The sequence below is a fragment of the Helicoverpa zea genome, chromosome 7, assembly GCF_022581195.2.
Source record: "Helicoverpa zea isolate HzStark_Cry1AcR chromosome 7, ilHelZeax1.1, whole genome shotgun sequence".
Lineage (NCBI taxonomy): Eukaryota > Metazoa > Arthropoda > Insecta > Lepidoptera > Noctuidae > Helicoverpa > Helicoverpa zea.
In genome coordinates this window covers 5,402,824-5,421,105 of record NC_061458.1, presented here as the reverse complement: position 1 = coordinate 5,421,105, position 18,282 = coordinate 5,402,824, and the positions used below count along the sequence as shown (strand labels likewise).

The following is an 18,282-nucleotide window of genomic DNA, read 5'->3' as shown; positions in this document are numbered from 1 at the left end:
ACTGCAAGGCTGGTATCATGGAAGAAATAGGTAGAATCCTGTTAAGATTCCTTGTGGACCTAGCTGCCGAATGAGCACCCGCAATAAATAAATGTGAGTAGTTCAAGTAACCAACTGTTATTATCTGTTTAGTTATGTACTAGTTCTTTGGACAGGCACTGACAAATAGATTTGTTAGTCCCGAGCTATTGGAAAGTATATATTTGTAAGTTGTTGGATTATTTATTTATGTAGGGCGATTCGGGCGACAGACAAATTATTTTGTTGAATGATACTGTATTGTTTTACTTACCTTGTACAATACGTCGAAGACTTTTTAGTTGGGATGAAATTAAAGATAATTCTATATATAACGATTTTATTAACAATATAAATAAGTACTTACAAACTTATATTTCTACAATTGAGCTGCGCTACTCTACTGCGAGCAGTCAATATGTGTTAGGTAAATCCTTATATTACATTAGATAATGTTTTACAGGGTACTATACTATGCACCAGTACTTTTCTATTCGTTTATTGACAGTTATAATAATACTTATAGCCGAATATTCAAAGGCCGTATAATAATTTTATAAGATTTATAATTATATCGGTAGGTAGAACCGTTGCATATGAGTACCATCGCTTTCTGTATCCTTTCATTTAAGTATGTGTGATATTTAATTTTGCGTGATTTAAAATTGCTAGAGATTCACCATAGCTTTTGAACATTCGACTATAGCCTCGCATTTCATTAGTGACTTTACATAATGCGGTAGTATAATATAATACCTATGTATCCTATGATCACTATCATAACTTCTTTTTGTCTCATCTCAGTACACAAGCTTTTAATCTTAATGTTTTATATTCGTTATTTATTTTTGTACAATATTTTTTAAAATTTTGTAGTTTATTGTGTATTGTTCATATTCAATTAATAAATAGTTTCAATTCCTGTCCGAAATTTCGGCACCGTCATTGCTCGGACGCGTGCCTCAATATATAATATTTATATTAATTTTATTTACAGTGACTATATAATGTAATAAACGTACATAAACAACATAAAAACTTTAACATATATCAATAAGATAACCGATTTTAACTAAGGTTTACCTACAAGTAACATCAATCAATTTAATTAAGGTAAAGCACATGTGGGCAGGTGTAACGTAATGTTTGTGGGGGTCCTATAAATGATTTGCTATAACACACTAAATAACCAGTAGCAGAAATAAGGAAGGTACGGATCTTAAAATTGAGCAATTATCTTCTTAAATTAAATCATTATGTTGTACTTATTATCATAAGGATATTTTTCTTCATACTGGTCTTGTAAATCTTTACGATATTCATTGAGTCTATTAACAGAATCTCGTTCTTTCAAAAACAACAATAAAATTGTTTTATAAATACGTTACTGTATTTCATAGGTTTCAAATACTATTTTTTTTTTCTTATAAATAATAAAATCGATATTCTTATTTTTTAAAGTACATGTTCTATTCTACGACAAATTATAGTAGGTAATGGTCTTAGAAAATAGAAGAGTCGGAAGAATATCTATAGTCGATAGTTTCAGCATGATTTCAAGATAGACTTACACTACCGCTAGTGCCTATGAATTCCTTACAATTACTTTGATTTCGATGTCTACAGTTAGCACTAATGTTGACGTCTGTGCAGGCCTGTTTTAGTTAACATGAATAAGCGAGGTGCTACGAGCAGACTGTTAGGTCTATGGCTCTGGGGTCCTGAGCTTAGATAATGGTGCTACTACATAATGCATACGCTAATTAGCTAAATGACGTTTTTGAACACAGATACATTTAACATGGTGGTGTTTCGTTCATTCTCTTATTACTATTCATAGAGACTAATATCTCTAAGTGATTTTATGAAGTCGCTTGCGAAATTGATGCTACAATGCTAGTAGATATATTCATAGGAAAGAATTGCTACATTTTATTGTCACGTAAGACGTAGTATGCAATCTGATATACCCTCGAACTTTTGCGCGGGAGAACACATTGAATGAGTATGGATATGTGCTAATACTAATGTTATGTGCAAGAGTAGATATTATGAAGAGATATGAAAGTACTTATGATTAATACGTAAAGTTAAGCAGACAGATATAGTTACGTGTCGTGGAATAGAACACGTTCCGGGCGGGACGGGTGTGCGTTGGGTCTTGTAATGCAACGGCGACGCAATCTGTTCAGCGGCCTAACCGTAACTTGTTCACGAAAATCGCTATAATTAAACTGCAAAAAATTCTAGTAAATGGCATTCTTTTAGTCCTTTTTATTTCCGTATAGGTAACCGATTTTCCCAAACAAATCACTGCACCTTTAAAGACACCGTTGCTTTATAATTATTGAATAACCATACTATTAGACACACTTATAGTAAGTATGACGTCAGTCAGTTCATTATCCTATTCAGACAATATTACATGAGGATGTTCTGTAAAATTATGTGTTATTTGATAGTTTTTGAGCGTAAGTACTGACGTCATAGTTCTGTAAGCATGTGACGTCAAGTGTTCCACATTACGAGGGTGGTGGACACCGCACTAGCGACGAGGTAGCATACTGGTTGAAGTGCTTGTCTATGGGCACTCGGTCGTCATAGAGCGTGGGCGCCTGCAGGATGATGCCGGCGGTACCCACTAATACAGCTAGCGTGAAGATCCACAGGAATAGACGGTCAAGCACCATCGCTACGTATTTCCAATCCTCTTTTACCTGCAGATTGAGTAAATAATGTAGAATAACTGATACGAAATATGAACATAATACTCAGACCTTCGAATAGGACTTAGTTATAAACGGGTTGCTTTTTATATCAGTAAATGCATATATTAATTCCAATAGTAATCTGCCCTGTAAACTTTATAGCGTGTATAACGCAGGAATATTTCTAAAGCCAGTTTCGTTGGACTGTTTAATCGTGACAGGTAAACCTATTTGCAATAGTATAAAATATTATGGCGTCGTTAAGCTCTGGATACGCGGTCGTTTTGCATGGCTATTGACACTTTTATAGGCTATTTCTGCAAGCACTTGTTAGGTAATCGCGAATAACATGAAGAACTCGGTACCGAAGTACTACTGAAAAGTTCATATAGGATTATGGTTGATTGTCTAGGTCTAGGTATTAGATTATACCATAATATTTTATATTCTTTTTTACAACTGGATGACAACCCTTATCCTCCCCTAGTCAATAATACTGTCCATAATATGGCTGTATGTGAAGAAGTAAGCATCGTGAATACCTTAGTAGAATCTTCGAGCATCCTCGTATGCTCTGCAATGAAACGAACACAGAAGCAAGTTTTGTGTACTTCTGGCGGGCAGGAGGAGTGACTGAAGCCTGGCGGCGGGTCGGGCACGGGACTGAGCGTCTCGTCCTCGGCGCCCAAGCCCCCCGCCAGGCCTCCAGCTAGGCCCCCGCCGGGCCCCGCGCCGCCTTCACTCGACCCGTGCACTAGGCAGCTGCCGCCGAACCTATTGCTGTCACCCATCCTGAAATATTGGACAGCTATAGCACGGAAAATTGTAGGTTCCATTGCGCAATGGCACCGTACGGTTGTAGTATATACAGCTTTTAATAAAATATATACTATATCTGATAATCTCATTTTTCTTATCTTTCAAGACACGATCTTCTATGACCGTTCTTTGATTTGGCAGCTTAGTCTGTTCTGTGTATGTCTTACCCTGAATTGAGGTAGGTAGTGTGTGTGAGGTCCTCTTTACTAGGCGTCCTTGTCAGAGGCCTCGGAGGCGGCGCGGCAGGCGGGGGCCAGGCCCCGGGCGCGCAGCAGTCGTCATCTGCGGCGGCGAGGCGGTACGGGTACAGCGGCCGCGCGGTACCGCCGCAGCGCACCACCACGCCGCAGGCCGTGTACCGGGATCTGTGATACCCGATACTATCCTCTGAATATTGGCTACCAGTACTCGTTGGAGCTTACCGATATACAATATACTATTAGCTACACACTACACACGATGAAAACTAAACGACGTTGTAGGTAATGCACATCTCGATAGTCAGATTATAAAAATGTACAGTCTATCTACAAGCAAATACAGTTATGATTATGTGAGTTTCATGAGAAAATTGCAACGTACGTAAGTGTATGCATAATCGGCTTTCATAGACACCCTATTCAGCCGGCTACTACTCGTGTAATAAAAATAAAATGAGTTGTAAGCAAAATGAATATGCAAAGCGTACTTCAGTCACTCAGTATTATTCAATTTTGTTTGTTGGCTTTTTGCTTTGTGAAACTTGCAGTATTCATATTGTACAATAATCTCGACGCCGCGTAGCCGCAGAGAAAATATCACGATCAGATTATAAAGTCGTATTTTTGCGTGTAGTGTAAGAAAATATCTTACAAAAACCTGTAGTACACAGAATTATAAGTAAACAAAAACTTGTGGTAGTATCCTTACTATATGCTAAGGCGTAGGCATCGAAAGTGCTAAGGGGTATGATGAGTTACAAGATCCACATTTATTTCAAAAACATATTGAGCAACAAAATTGAACAATAACAATCGAATCCGGTTTATTTGGATACAGTGATGAGCTTTGCTTACATGGTGGTTGGAGGAACCGCTCGATAAATTCTAAACAATCTGTGCGTGACCCAGTTCTAAATGCTTTAAAGTCCATTAACAATATTTAAACACGCATTTGTACTTTGTAATCGGAAGTAGGTAAGGATGTAAAGGTAATTCTTTACTTCCTTTCAGCATTTTAGACAGCGTGTTTTAGAAACTCAAACTCAAAATATATAATCGCTTGTGAAGGTATTCATGAATATATGCCATCGTGTTATTTACACAAGCATGATTATTTATACAAATGCCGAAGTGTAGTTACCTACGATTTAACGCCCTTTGTTATTTTTTTTTTCAAAAACATCCCATGTTAACGCTGTTCTGTATGAACTGCGTGTGACGGATAGTTGCTAAATATCGACACCATATAAAATCATCTAAGTATGTTACTCGAAAACCGTAAAAACTAAATGCGATGCCAGATTTATGAGCAATCTAACCGACGCCAGCATATGATCTGGTTAACCGATCCATTTACGAAATGTTCGGCAAGTCGGCGCGCATCGAGGCGGCGGCTATTATACCTCTAGTTAACAGACATCCATTCGTAACTGAATTACGATACCGAGTATCTATCCGCACGAATAATTCGCGAGCCAGTTAACTGACAGACATAGATACTAAACAACAGCTATTCAGGCATTCTAGTGTAACCAGTGGCTGGCTACGAGTGGAAAACGGTTGTGGTTAATAATAGCTATGGGCTGCGGATCAATAGTTCTGTTACAATCAACCGTTAATGCATAAAGCTCGCTATTAAGCCACGTATCATACGCTGTATGTTGAGCAGACACGCAGATATTTTTTATACAAGTAAACAGTTTAATAAAAACACGCTAAAGTACATGTAATCTCGCCGAAATACCTCAAAGTGATGTTCGTCATAAAACAGGAGCACGACAAGCCGAGTTGACGCCTCTATACCGCTTTTTAAAATCTCTGGAACATAATCTTTACAGTTCGCACCGACACTTTTTTGACTTTAAGCTCTAAAGTTGTGCAAAAGCGAGAAATAAACGCCTGACTCCTGCGGCCGCGCGCGTCGACTCTTTTAAACTTATAATTAATTTAGAGTTGTTTCTGATCTGCGGTCGGATTTACGAGTCGGTCGCTCGCCTGCCCCGGTTCAGCAATGCTCGCTCACAGATCCTGATTAGAACGAGTAAAGTCCGACTTAATTTGACTTTAATTGCGAAGATTGTGGAACTAAGTTTGTCGAGATATTCCGATACGGCAAGTATTCGAGCTCACCTTGTTGTGTCAAACTTGTACTGCGGTCGCTTCATGAAGAGTAGTCGTGGCAGGATGTGAATGAAAACTCGCTTCACCCAAGGCGCCATCCGGTGGGTCTGCGGCGACCGGAAGTGGACGTTTAGGACCACTACCGTCACACATATACTAAAAGCAATAAAAGGTTTTATTACACGCGGACACGGATGCAATTAACAGCATGTCCAGCTGGCTATATTTTGGCTGTTAGTTCACTGTGTAATATAAAAACATTCTTAAACATTTTTCTTAAAATGAGAAAAATATTGCTTAAGATAGCAGCTTTAATTAATGAAAATTTCTGAAATAACTTAATTTATTCCAAAATTCCAGCAGGCATGCTCGTGAAGTTCTTTAAAACATGAGTTAAGCTGAAATTACTGATCAAACAAGCGAGCATAGTTTCCAATATTTATCTTGCTCGTATATTATTTATAGGATCAATGGCTAACGAACCAAATGTAAATGTACAGTACAAATGAATGCTAATAGTTTTATTCATAGGTAGATAAACAAAACAGTGCTCGCTACACGCGGACGGGTAATTTGTTAGTTTCCCGGCTGGAAGGTAGGCGTACAACACCTAGCGGTTATTTATGAATAGTTTACTTGTTACTGTGCGAACCTCATGTTATTGTTGTTGAAAGCCTATTCTATAAGTAATTGTTATCTGCTTTTATATATTTCATGAGAGGTTGTTACAACAGGTAAGTTTCTATTTGATTTTTTCTCCTTTCTATTTATAATTTGAATACCCACGCATACATTTTAAAGAAATAAGGATCCTTAGAGATAGCAATAGACAAGTTAAGTGATTTCCTCCGTTTTAGGTTAAACTTTCAGTAAGTTTTGGCACCACGAGCAAAAGGTTTCCAATTATCCTAACTCAAAGTCAGAGGTTGGGATATTAAAAATTTAATTTTCTTGAAGCCGAAGCACGCAATCAAATATCTTGTTTAGAAACCAGCTTTTAATTTATATGGAAATGTGGTAGCTGGCACACGCCACCCGAGCCATATTTAAATAAATTACTTTTGTCCAAAATGTATTAAGTATTATAGCGCTTTGATTTTCTGGAATTGAATTTAAATAAGTTTAGTTAGGAAATATTTTTATAACACTGATACTTATATTTAAAATAATAAAAGTATGGAACTGTAGGAGTACAGTTCCGAGTAACCGAGTGGATAAATCTACAGACATTGTACGTATAAAATAATATTACAATAGAAAATAAAGGTTACGAAAATCCTGTAACAAATGGTCCTTTGTCTTGTCTTATACACAAAATAAAGAGCAATGTTTGGAGAGAAACCTCGGATTACAGTAAATGTGTAATAAGCCGAAACATACGCGCAGCTACCTATTCTAGTTGCTTCCTCCTGTGTGACAAGGATCAAAGGGGAGCTGAGAATTAAATTAAACACCCTTCGCGCTCAATTTGCGGAATTATTACATTCGTTAAATAAACATAGGAACGACGGTAACTTCCTTGTTTATTTATTTTTAATCACAAGATAGTTCGCGAGAGGATACTGCCCCGTTTCCTCTTTAGAGCTATAAAACTTTTTAAAACGGTTGTAGTGGATCGTGGCGTCGCGTCTAGGCTATTAAAGTGCACGTTCCTGTTACAGGTACATTAAACTAGTCGGAAGATGATAAAACAAGATGAAACTAGAATATTTTACTTGTTAACTTGAATCAAAATCAGATATATGAGAAAACTATTTTATGCACTTTTATATCACATGTGTACCACCGAATAAATAGTGCTCAGGAAGTCACTTTACTCATAGATTTTTGTAGGAACCTCACAGAACGTTTCCAACATTGTATATGAAAGTCTACACCCGCTGAAATACCATGTAAAATTTCCTTGAGATATGCAGACATGAATGTCATGTTGTTATTATGAAACATGATAATAACGTGGCTCCAAGAAGCCATAGTTTACACGAACACGACTCCATCACTGACGCTTATAAGGAATGTCGTCGTAAAATATTAATTTAGTCTACGGAGCCCATAAAACCAGCACGTCATGAAATAATAGACACTATATAGAGGAATTAACCATTCTTGTAGACAGTTGAGGGTGAGAGGGGAGTGCAATAAATTCCTCTTATGTCGTTCTTGTCGACTGGCACTATGCCTCTAAAATATAGCAGAAAACATTGGTCCTTTGCGAAAGTGTAAAGAGCCAACGGGATTGGTCAAGCTAGGCGAGAGTAAAAACTAAATTTGACCCAACTTCAGGTACGGTCCCGCAGGCGTTTCTCTAGGGACGTACCTTCATCTGTGGTCACCAACAATCCACTTATTCATGACGACAAGTTCGTATTTGAAACAGATTTGTCGTGTTTTGAAGTCATGGTGGCCTAGTGGGTAAAGAACCAACCTCTCAAGTATAAGTGCGTGGGTTTGATTCCAGGTCAGGCAAGTACCAATGCAACTTTTCTAAGTTTGTATGTACTTTCTAAGTATATTTTGGACACCAATGACTGTGTTTCGGATGGATCGTTAGAATTTAGGTCCCGGTTGTCATTGAAGATCCTTGGCAGTCGTTACGGGTAGTCAGAAGCCAGTAAGCCTGACACCAATCTAACCAAGGGGTATTGGGTTGCCCGGGTAACTGGGTTGAGCAGGTCAGATAGGGCAGTCGCTCCTTCTAAAGCACTGGTACTCAGCTTCATCGGGTTAGACTGGAAGCCGACCCTAATATAGTTGAGAAAAGGCTCGGGAGATGATGATGATGTTGTATTTTGAAAATGCGGAGGTATTTACCTGATAGACACGAGGATCATGGCGAATATGAGGTACTTTCCCAGCAGAGGCACAACTAGTGACGTGGGGGGGATGATCTCGACGACCAACAGGAAGAACACGTGGAGACTAATCAATATTGAGATCGATAGGGTTACCTGGTGACAAAAATCAATAATTATTTTTGATATACATAGAGTATTACAAAATTATCCGCAAAAATGTCTAAGTATGAATACTGTTGACCTATTTTGTTACTATGTCTCTTAGTCTTTCGGTGGACGTAAGGTTTAACCTTTCTGCAAAGTTATATCTTTAATTTCATTTTGTTGTTTCAATTTGTTTTGTTTATTTCATTTAAAACAAATTGATCAAAATGGATTGTTCAATATAGTAGTATATTTACCATTACGTACCTACGAGTATGTCATTATAAACCATAGCTTCATTTCATCGTAAGCTCGCGTACCCCATGTTTACGTATCACAAATTCTGATAGTCGTAGTTATTACTTACTGATTGCTGTTTACACTTACAAACACAATATTTGTGCGTAACAATCTCATGGGACATGAGACATATTAAATATACATATGTAAACGGGTAGGTGTGTCGATGAAGCAGTCATATATATCGCAGATGAATATCAGTGAGTGAACTGAGTGATGAAAATGAAATATTTGCTAAACGATGTTATCTTACATAATTGATAGAACCTCTGCTCAATCTCCTATTAATAAACATGATAGTCAAAGTTATTCATTTCGTGATTGCGCTGAGTCTGTGAAACCATTGTTAGTTTATGAAATATTTATATAACTATTAACAGTCTGTAGCGTCCAATTTCTGAGCAAAGACTAGATGAAATACATTTCGGGTTCATTCATAATTTATTTTATTTCGTTCTAAGATAGCTTGCACATTTTTTTAGTGTTCATTGTTATAAATTCTAGACTTTACTTTTTTGCCCAGTTATTTGTTAATGACGAAAAAAAGAAAATAAGCATAGCACGTACCTAATGCCTCTCCCCTTACAAAACCACCTAAAAAATATACCGGTTTATATGCCCAGTGCATATTGCGTGTCATAGAGTTATCTTGATAAGCCACGGTTTGTACCTACATCACTACCATTGTAGAAGATAAGATATAAAGCAAGCTACAAAAACCCCCGATGCACCGCTAAGAAAATCCTACTTTATATTATATATTATTATATTATATTATTATCTATACTAATATTATAAAGAGGAAAACTTTGTTTGTTTGTTTGCTTGTAATGAATAGGCTCAAAAACTACTGGACCGATTTTAAAAATTCTTTCACCATTCGAAAGCTACATTATCCACGAGTAACATAGGCTATGATTTATCCCGGTACGGGCAGTAGTTACCACGGGACGCGGGGAAAACCGCGGGAAAACGGCTAGTATATTACAAATGTGAAAGTTTGTGAGAATGTATGGATGTATGTTTGTTATTCAATCACGCAAAAACGGCTGCACCGATATGATTGAAATTTGGTATGTAGATAGGCGATACCCTGGATTAACACATAGGCTACTTTTCATCAACACACCACGCGGGCGAAGCCGCTGGCTAGTATGTAAATAAAAGAGTTAGTTCACTGTGACAAGGTTATGCGAACGTTAAATTTTAATTTGACATCCCATCAAATAAGCGAGTTCTCGGTGGTGATAATGAAGGTTCATTAAATTGATTACATGATATTAATTTTAAATGTTAACAACGTATAATGAATATTACCAGAAACCATATTGAAATAAAGTTGACTGAACCACATTACCATAATAATGTTATTAGTTTTAAATAAAGGATATTGCTTTTAATAAACTTGAAATACAAGTTATATTTGCTAGAAAATAAAGCTTAAAACTTACAAAGTAAATAAGTTTAAATTTAAAAGAAACTTGCAAATAAGGACTAATGAAGAAAAAAGGTACTTGACAGTCAGAACGCGTAGCACAACCTGTCTTCGCTACGGCGCTACGGCGTAGCAGCCGACTACGTCGTAGCTGAATTAACATAATGTTAAAAGAACCTAGTAACAGTCGTGCCAATCAAATAAACTATTATTTAACTTCATTACTTAGCTAAAAAAGTCAGTAATTAATTAAGAATACTGACAAATAAGTCCAGTAGTTTTTTTAGTAATTGGTAGTCAAGGAAAAGCAAAATTAAAGTTAAGTAAAATTCCAAGAGAAATACTTTATATTTACTTATTATAATTATTTTAGTTCTTTTGACAGTACTGGTAACCTAAATAAAATGGAAAACAGTGACATATATTTTGATGTATACGACTTCAGTTTATCGCGCAAATAAAAGCCAATATGAAAGATTTATTCATTTCGAATCGTCTTCTTAACCTGATCACGATTCAGGTAGACAGTATTGCTACATACGTTTGATACAGCTAGAGCTAACGGTATAATATTTTACATGCCGTCGATACAATAATTGGGATGTTCCACGCGATACTCGGGGGAAGGGTCGTGTAATTCATAACTAAGCTCGACTTGAACGCTTCATATACAAATGAAATACATTTTTATTACGTTGGGGTAGGTAATCACAAGGGAACAATAAAAGAGCACGTTGAGTAATCGTATTTGAGCAATTTGAACCTCGGCGGTTGTAACAATATTCACTGTGAAACTTTACGGACCGTTCGAAAGTTTGTCGACAAAACGCGCGGAATTTTTGTTAATTTGTTTTTAGAAGTTCACTCCAATAACGCGAAACTCGCCGGAAATTTTATTCATGTGCGATGAAATTAATATAATAAAAAACCTGAGATGCTTTCATTAGGGTAATATTTTTATTATATTTTTCCATGATAAAAGCCTTTATTAGAAAATAACAACACAAAGTTTCTAGCATACCTAAAGTAGCTCCTTAGTCAGGAGAATATATTTTTTGTGATTGATTTTTTGTTTTTTTATTGGATTTACTTGCAGGACACGGAGACGGTCCCAAGACAGCATATATTTCGTAGTACGTGCCCACGTATCCTCGTGTTACCAGACAGCCAATTCCCAAGGAGGGTTATATTCAAAACAAACTTGGATTTTTGGTTAAAGAATCTTACAGATTTACAAATATAAATTCCGACTTCAGATCTTTTTTTTTTTTCAAACTCCGTATTACGTAATCTCGAAAAATCCAATCAAATAATGCGTGATTAATTATATTCATTTATAGGACTCTTGTAGCATCTCAGGCTTATCAACTATTCACCTCAATAAGATGTATACCTACGAAGGAAAACAAATGAACTTACCTTCTCCCCGCTATCAGAAGGCAGGTAAAACGTAAGGACGGTGAGGAAGGAGATCCCCATACAAGGTATGATGATGTTCACAGTATAGAACAAGGTCTTTCTCCTCATGGTGATATTGAAGGTGATGTCCAGGTAAGGCTCGTCGCAGCACGTGTAGAATTTCTCGTTCCTGCAGGAATTATCGTTGAATTAATTATAAGTAAGCTAAGCCTCGATAAGAACGGTCTTATGATATTTCCCGTTCAGTCCGCGTTTAATTAACTTACAGTTTTCCGTGATAGTATTGCCAGTTAAGGTGAACTAAAGTATTGTAAGTTACTTTTTGATAGAATCGTTTGTATATTGATTGCTAAATCGATTTTATGTACTCTAATTTTATATTCTTTTAGTAGTAGTAGAAAACCTTAAATATCTTTTACATCACATTGTTGGAAACGTAAATATAAGCAAAATATCCAAGCTTATGTCCACCAATAATAAAGCACAGTAATGGCGGCATGTAACTTTACTTTTAAAAGTAAAACAACGTTTTATGGGCGGCTCATGTAAGAAATGTGCTCGGGTAATTTTGTAGAGTAGCTCGTAAAAGCTTCGAAGGAATATGAAAATGGTATTTATATCGTTTCCAGGGAAATCATTTTATATGGAAAAGCGCAGTTTGTCCCGACCGTCTAGCTACCCGTCAATCAAACGAAGGGTTACATTCCATATGCAAAGTTATGATATAATATTTCACGGTCATAAAATATGAGAGTTTTATCTTTGGGCACAATTTTAGGAGGATTCCAAGTGCTCCACAGTTTTATCGCGATACATCTATATACAGATATTAATAGGGGCCATTTTCTGAAAAGACAGTCCTTCTATTTGTTATTTTAATTGGAAAATAAATTGAATTCAAAGTTTCCACAGAACCTACAGCGTCTTTAGAAAACGATGCAGATTGTAAAAGTAGCCGACAATTCTACAGTTGCAATCGCTTTGTTAACGTGGAAATGCGAACTTTATTCAAAGTGAGTAAGAGTCAGCCGCGAGCTGTGTTACAACTACGGAATATGTATAAAGGACATTACCGGAGGCAATGTAAGTAGATTCGCAGTGTTGCCTCAACTGGGGCCTTTGTTGCTGCAACATTTTCACAAAATCCCCTCTATATAAAAGTAAAATACTCTTTTATTTTGACGAGTTACACAAACGTCAGTCTTTATGAAGCTGAGGAATTCGTTGAATATTTTATTTCTTCGGACAACAACGCTCTTTTTACAATTTTATCTTTAAGTATTTGAAACTCTTACACAATCCTTTTAGAATTTTTAAATGATGCCTGGGTTCAGGTAAAGGTTTTATTCAGCATTTTAGTGACGGAGATTAGATCATTTCGTAGGTACTGTCGTAGTCAACGTTCGACAACGTGACTTATCGGTACATCTTATTCAGCTATAATAGCTACGCATCTTAATGAGGTTGGAAACCGACGGGCGGGCGAGCGCGCGAGGCGTAAGTTTACTTGCGACGTAGCTCGACGTGGCGAGGCGGATACACGTCGAGAAAGTGATGCTGAGGCAACTGACGTCGGGTTAATAATGACACTCGTGTGTTCGAGAGGCGGATAACGGCCCGGAGCCGGTAACGAGGGCTGAGGACAAACGACCGCTGTACATCGAGCTCCAATTAACTTTTGTTCAGCACCGCGGGACGTATTCACTGATGTTTTAGCTGTGTTAGGCGTTTTCAATTACTTTTACACTTTATATAAAAAGCACAAAGGGACAGGCTTGTCGTGAATCAGCGAAAAATAAATATGAGATTATAATTTGGGTATAATTGTAAACAAGAAGTAATTGCTAAGCGATTAACCTAACGGTGTCGAGTATATAAATGGCTCGATGTCGTAATAACATAAATAGCTGCGGTCATTTAGTTCAGCCGTCGCCGGCCGCCTACAGTAAGTGAAACTAAACGGTCGTACGATAAACTTTTATATTTGCAGGAGTATCTTGTTGCCGTAGTTTACATTATTCAAGTAAATGTGAACATCGTTGAACTCATCTGTCACGCCAGTGTAGCGGTTATTATTTTACGCCGAGATCAACTGCGAGTAACGTGGAACGTATCTTTTGCAGACTCGTGTAAGATGATTTTTACTGTACTGTGATGTTTACTTAAACAGATGAGAGAGTAATGTTAAAATACAGATACTAAATATGTTTTTTACGCACCATTGTCAGAACTCAGAACATGCAGTAAACTCAGGACGTGATGTCAGAGTTGTAATACAACAATGATTTAAACGCTGTGCAAATGTTGTCTCGTTTAACAAATAGATTATTTTTCAGACTGCGAAAATTATTCATAATGTGTAATAATAATTACAAATCCACAGATTACGTACCTTACAGCGGGCACTTCAAGTATGTCCCACTCGACGGACATATAGAACTCGGACAGATCCACGCCGACGGACACCACATTGCTCCCCGCCTGCTCATCCATATGCCTCAGGTCGACCTGCGTGCATACCAACTCACACAACTATTTACTTGCACCAATATACGGACGTCACAAGGCACCGGAGTTCAATGAATACATTCATCTCTGAATCTACGTCTTGAATGCATAAAAGTTATTTGAATTTCGAATGTGGAATATGCAGATGCTCATTTTTTTTATAACTGCCATGATATTTTTCTGTGAGCTTTGAAAGAAGGTTCAAATTCATGTTATTTAATTTTTGATCATAAGCAACGGATCATTACAAGCATATAAAAATAAATGTCAGTAGTACTAAAGCTTTTATGAATTAAACTTGTTCATAAAGATTTTTTCAACCTGTGTATAAATTCTACTTGAAGACTTTCTGGTAGCGGAATAATTGTTTTTCCAGTCTATGCTTCCAGATGTACATTATACCTACATTTATTACTTATCTTTTCCTTTATATTGTGTGTTCACGTCTCTGGAAGAAATTACGTAATACTTACTCAGTAAAGTCACACTTTTCGAATTCTAGAAAAAACTCCGGTGCCAATAAATTATTTTATGAATGGTAGGTAAAGTATCTTATGGCTTAAAATTAATTTACTCTAGTTAAATACACATCGATAACTTTAAAAGACACATATAAGGAAATTTAACACAGTTGCTATTACTTGTTTTATCTTATGATATGCGTTTATAATGATGCAGGTTAGTTCTACTAGTTAGTATCTCATGTGGAGTAAAATCTTCATCTTTGCAAACAGTTATTAGTTTTAGTTTACAGTACTAAAGTGGAATTAATTATCTAAAGTGTAAATGATCGTCATTTGTGTCAAATAGTTATATTTACTCCATCGTGAGATAGTGTTTTGTTTTAATATCTATTTATTTATGTTTAATTCATTGCCTATTTAGTCATTGTATTTACTTATTTGATACATGCACCCTGTCACACAATGTGTTGAATTATCTATATAAAATCCCATAAAATCTTGGCAACGCAGACATTTTAACTATGTAGTTCTATGTCGGAGTCTCTGTATAAAGATATTCCAAGCTGGTCTTCGCATTAGATGCCTCGCAAACAATATCACAGAGTGTGCCAAGTGGGATGTACCTGAGTACAAACTGAGATCAAAACCTTTAACGACAAACCGACACATTAATCTTCAATGTAGACATGTCACAACAATTCGATACATGCGAAGAAATAACAACGCGAAAACACAGAAAACACCGAATAACGAGTGATCGTGGAGCTTTCGACAAGAGTAAACAGGATGAGGACGACCTCCCTGTTCTGGTTCCTTAACGTTATCGCGTAGAACAAGCGCACTACTTCGCGCCACAACACCGCATCTCGGAAGTAGCGCACTTCATTCTCAACGACTCGTCAAAAAATCTGATAAGGAGGTCGAAAGCGCCGGCTCCGCCGCGCTGTGTGTGTCGCGCGGGCGCAGCGTCTCCAGCGACGCGTCTCGTGCCAACCCTCGCCTCTCCAGTTCAATAATCCGACGATTGAGTTCATTACAGGGCGACGTGTTGGCATAAGACGTGTGCTTCGTTCGAGTGTTGTAATAGCATGCAACGACCGTCTCCTCGATAGCCCGAGGGTCCTCGACGCTTCGACGAGACGGCGAGTTCTACTTTAACATTTAGATTTTTGTGCATTATGAACTCCGTGTTTAAGATTGGGAGTGGTATCGGCTTTCTTTGAAATGACAACATGCAATGGACTGCCGGCGATACCACATTAGGTACAGCCAGTAAGTATGAGTCGCTAATAGGGAAAGGTATAAAATATGCAACATGATGACTATTTTATGCTCGATAGTGTTAAGAGCAACAAGTGTGATCTTTATCTTCGTTTCGTTTCACGTGCTGTGCTAAACCTGTTCGCGTGTAGGTATCGTGTAAAGCTGTGTACAAGAGTCGCGACCGCGTCGAGCGGCGAGCGACCGCCGCGCGCCGGCGTGATCGGGAATGCAAGTGATTCGGAGACAAGCTAGAGTCATGCGGTGAGTGGAGTGTACACCGACGGGGACGCATGCAGCAAGCTGTGTGGCGGGCGTGTGTCTGTGTGTGTGTGGCGCGAGCGGAGCCAGCTATGGGAGGGTGTGGCAGCTCCGAGTGACGCCGCTCCGCGTACCGATGCGATTGTTAGCTCAGCGATCATCTACGTGGCGTTCACCTCGCACTCGCGACAAATCGTGTAGCACGGAAAGGCTCAATCGGAGCGGGATGTGTCGGGTGGGAACGGATCGAGTGAAATTATTGCATCCCATATCACCTGGCTGTTAAAATTTTATACCTTTCCGTGTCGAGCGAGGAAGGCCGAACGAGCTAAGTGGACCGGTCGAGGATATTCTGGAGCATTCGTGATCACGCACGTCGACATACTGCTACTCCATATACTTTAAGTCATCACCATCGCAATAGAATGTAAACTTGCAACATGTCAGAGCTACGGAGCGAGCCGGGGGCGGGGAGCGGGCGTCGGCACCGAGCGCACGCTCTTCGCCACTACTCTAGCGTCGTCGTTACAGTCAATATGTAAAAGTGAGTATAACATACCACATGGACAGAAAAGTAATATAATTACACGACGAATTACGTTCGAGCCAACAAGCTATTGCATGGACATCGGCCGGGGCGGCGGGCCCTAGGGCTACGGCCCGCGCGCGCCGCCAAGCAGCGTACAGCGGGGCGTCACCTTGAAGCCGTCATACGTCCAGCTGCCTAACTTAAGCACACAGGTTTGCACGTCGTAAGGAAAGAACTCGACGTCGATCGAGCACGAGGACTTATAGACGGCGGGCGGCTGCCACACCACCATTCCGTTGTAGTAGACGGTGGCCTTGGTCATCAGCGTCACCTCGTAGTTGCCGTCGGCGCTGCGGACAAACAGAGCGGTCAGCGAGAGCGGTGACGGAGCTCCACGCAATTACCTTGAATCCGTCGTACGTCCAGCTACCGAACTTAAGAACGCATGTTTGCTCGTCGAAAGGAAAATATTCCACGTCTATTTCGCAGGAAGACTTGTAAATGGCAGGTGGTTTCCATTCCACCAGCCCCTGATGATAGATGGTCGCCTTGGTCGCCAATGTTACCTCGAAGTTGCCGTCGGCACTGTAATGTTAACGCACGTTTACAAGCCGTCTCGCGGCCCTACCGTTCATTTGTGCCTCACCAAATATCTCAAGTGCGTTAGTACGAGTATGTTGTGTGTGGGCCTTGTGCGGGAATCTTTGTGTATAACCATTCAAATTAATTCAGGTACACTTGAATGGCGTAATAGCTAGCTTTGCGTATTATTACTACGTTTTAGTATAGTCCGTGTTTGTGCTGGTTTATTTATTCAGTTGTACTACAACAATACATAATGTGCCGACCTAAACAGTGAGAATTTACATTGTTTTGTATAATGTTAGTAATGAATTATGTGTAATAATTTATGGTCACTCTTGACTAACAATTAAGTACATTTACTCATCGCGTTTACTTAATTAACTAAATTTAGTCTCGCTGAAAGAAAACAATTAATTAAATATAGGTATAAATTATATTAAAAACATTTTAAAATAAGTGTTTTATTCGGAGACGCATCCGAACACGGAACATTAATATTCAGTTGAAAGGATTTAGGTAATTTTATAACTTTTAATTGTTTAAATTCATCAAATACGACACAACATTAAACATACATTAACAGTGAGATAGACATTTTATTTGCTTCATTTATATATTATTTTAAACAATGTGTGTGAAACGGCAAAGACATCCAATAAAAGTAATGGTAAAATATGACAACAAAAATATGAAATACGAACGGGGTGTGCCAAATA

At 38.2% G+C, this 18,282-nt stretch overlaps 1 protein-coding gene across 2 annotated transcripts in view; it reads right to left on the bottom strand.

The window, feature by feature from the left end:
• Positions 1–341: 341 nt before the first annotated feature.
• LOC124631772 (acetylcholine receptor subunit alpha-like) overlaps positions 342–18,282 on the bottom strand; it is a 33,796-nt gene continuing 15,855 nt past the window's right edge. Inside the window, exons 3-10 of one of the 2 annotated variants that reach the window (XM_047166366.1) lie at positions 17,386–17,566; positions 14,352–14,467; positions 11,960–12,128; positions 8,678–8,814; positions 5,876–6,022; positions 3,713–3,925; positions 3,269–3,518; positions 342–2,735 (exon numbers count right to left, since the gene is read on the bottom strand). In XM_047166366.1, the coding sequence (XP_047022322.1) occupies positions 2,541–2,735; positions 3,269–3,518; positions 3,713–3,925; positions 5,876–6,022; positions 8,678–8,814; positions 11,960–12,128; positions 14,352–14,467; positions 17,386–17,566 (1,408 nt within the window). In that variant the 3' untranslated portion in view covers positions 342–2,540. The remainder of the gene's footprint in view (positions 2,736–3,268; positions 3,519–3,712; positions 3,926–5,875; positions 6,023–8,677; positions 8,815–11,959; positions 12,129–14,351; positions 14,468–17,385; positions 17,567–18,282) is intronic. The other variant, XM_047166367.1, reaches the window with a different exon arrangement.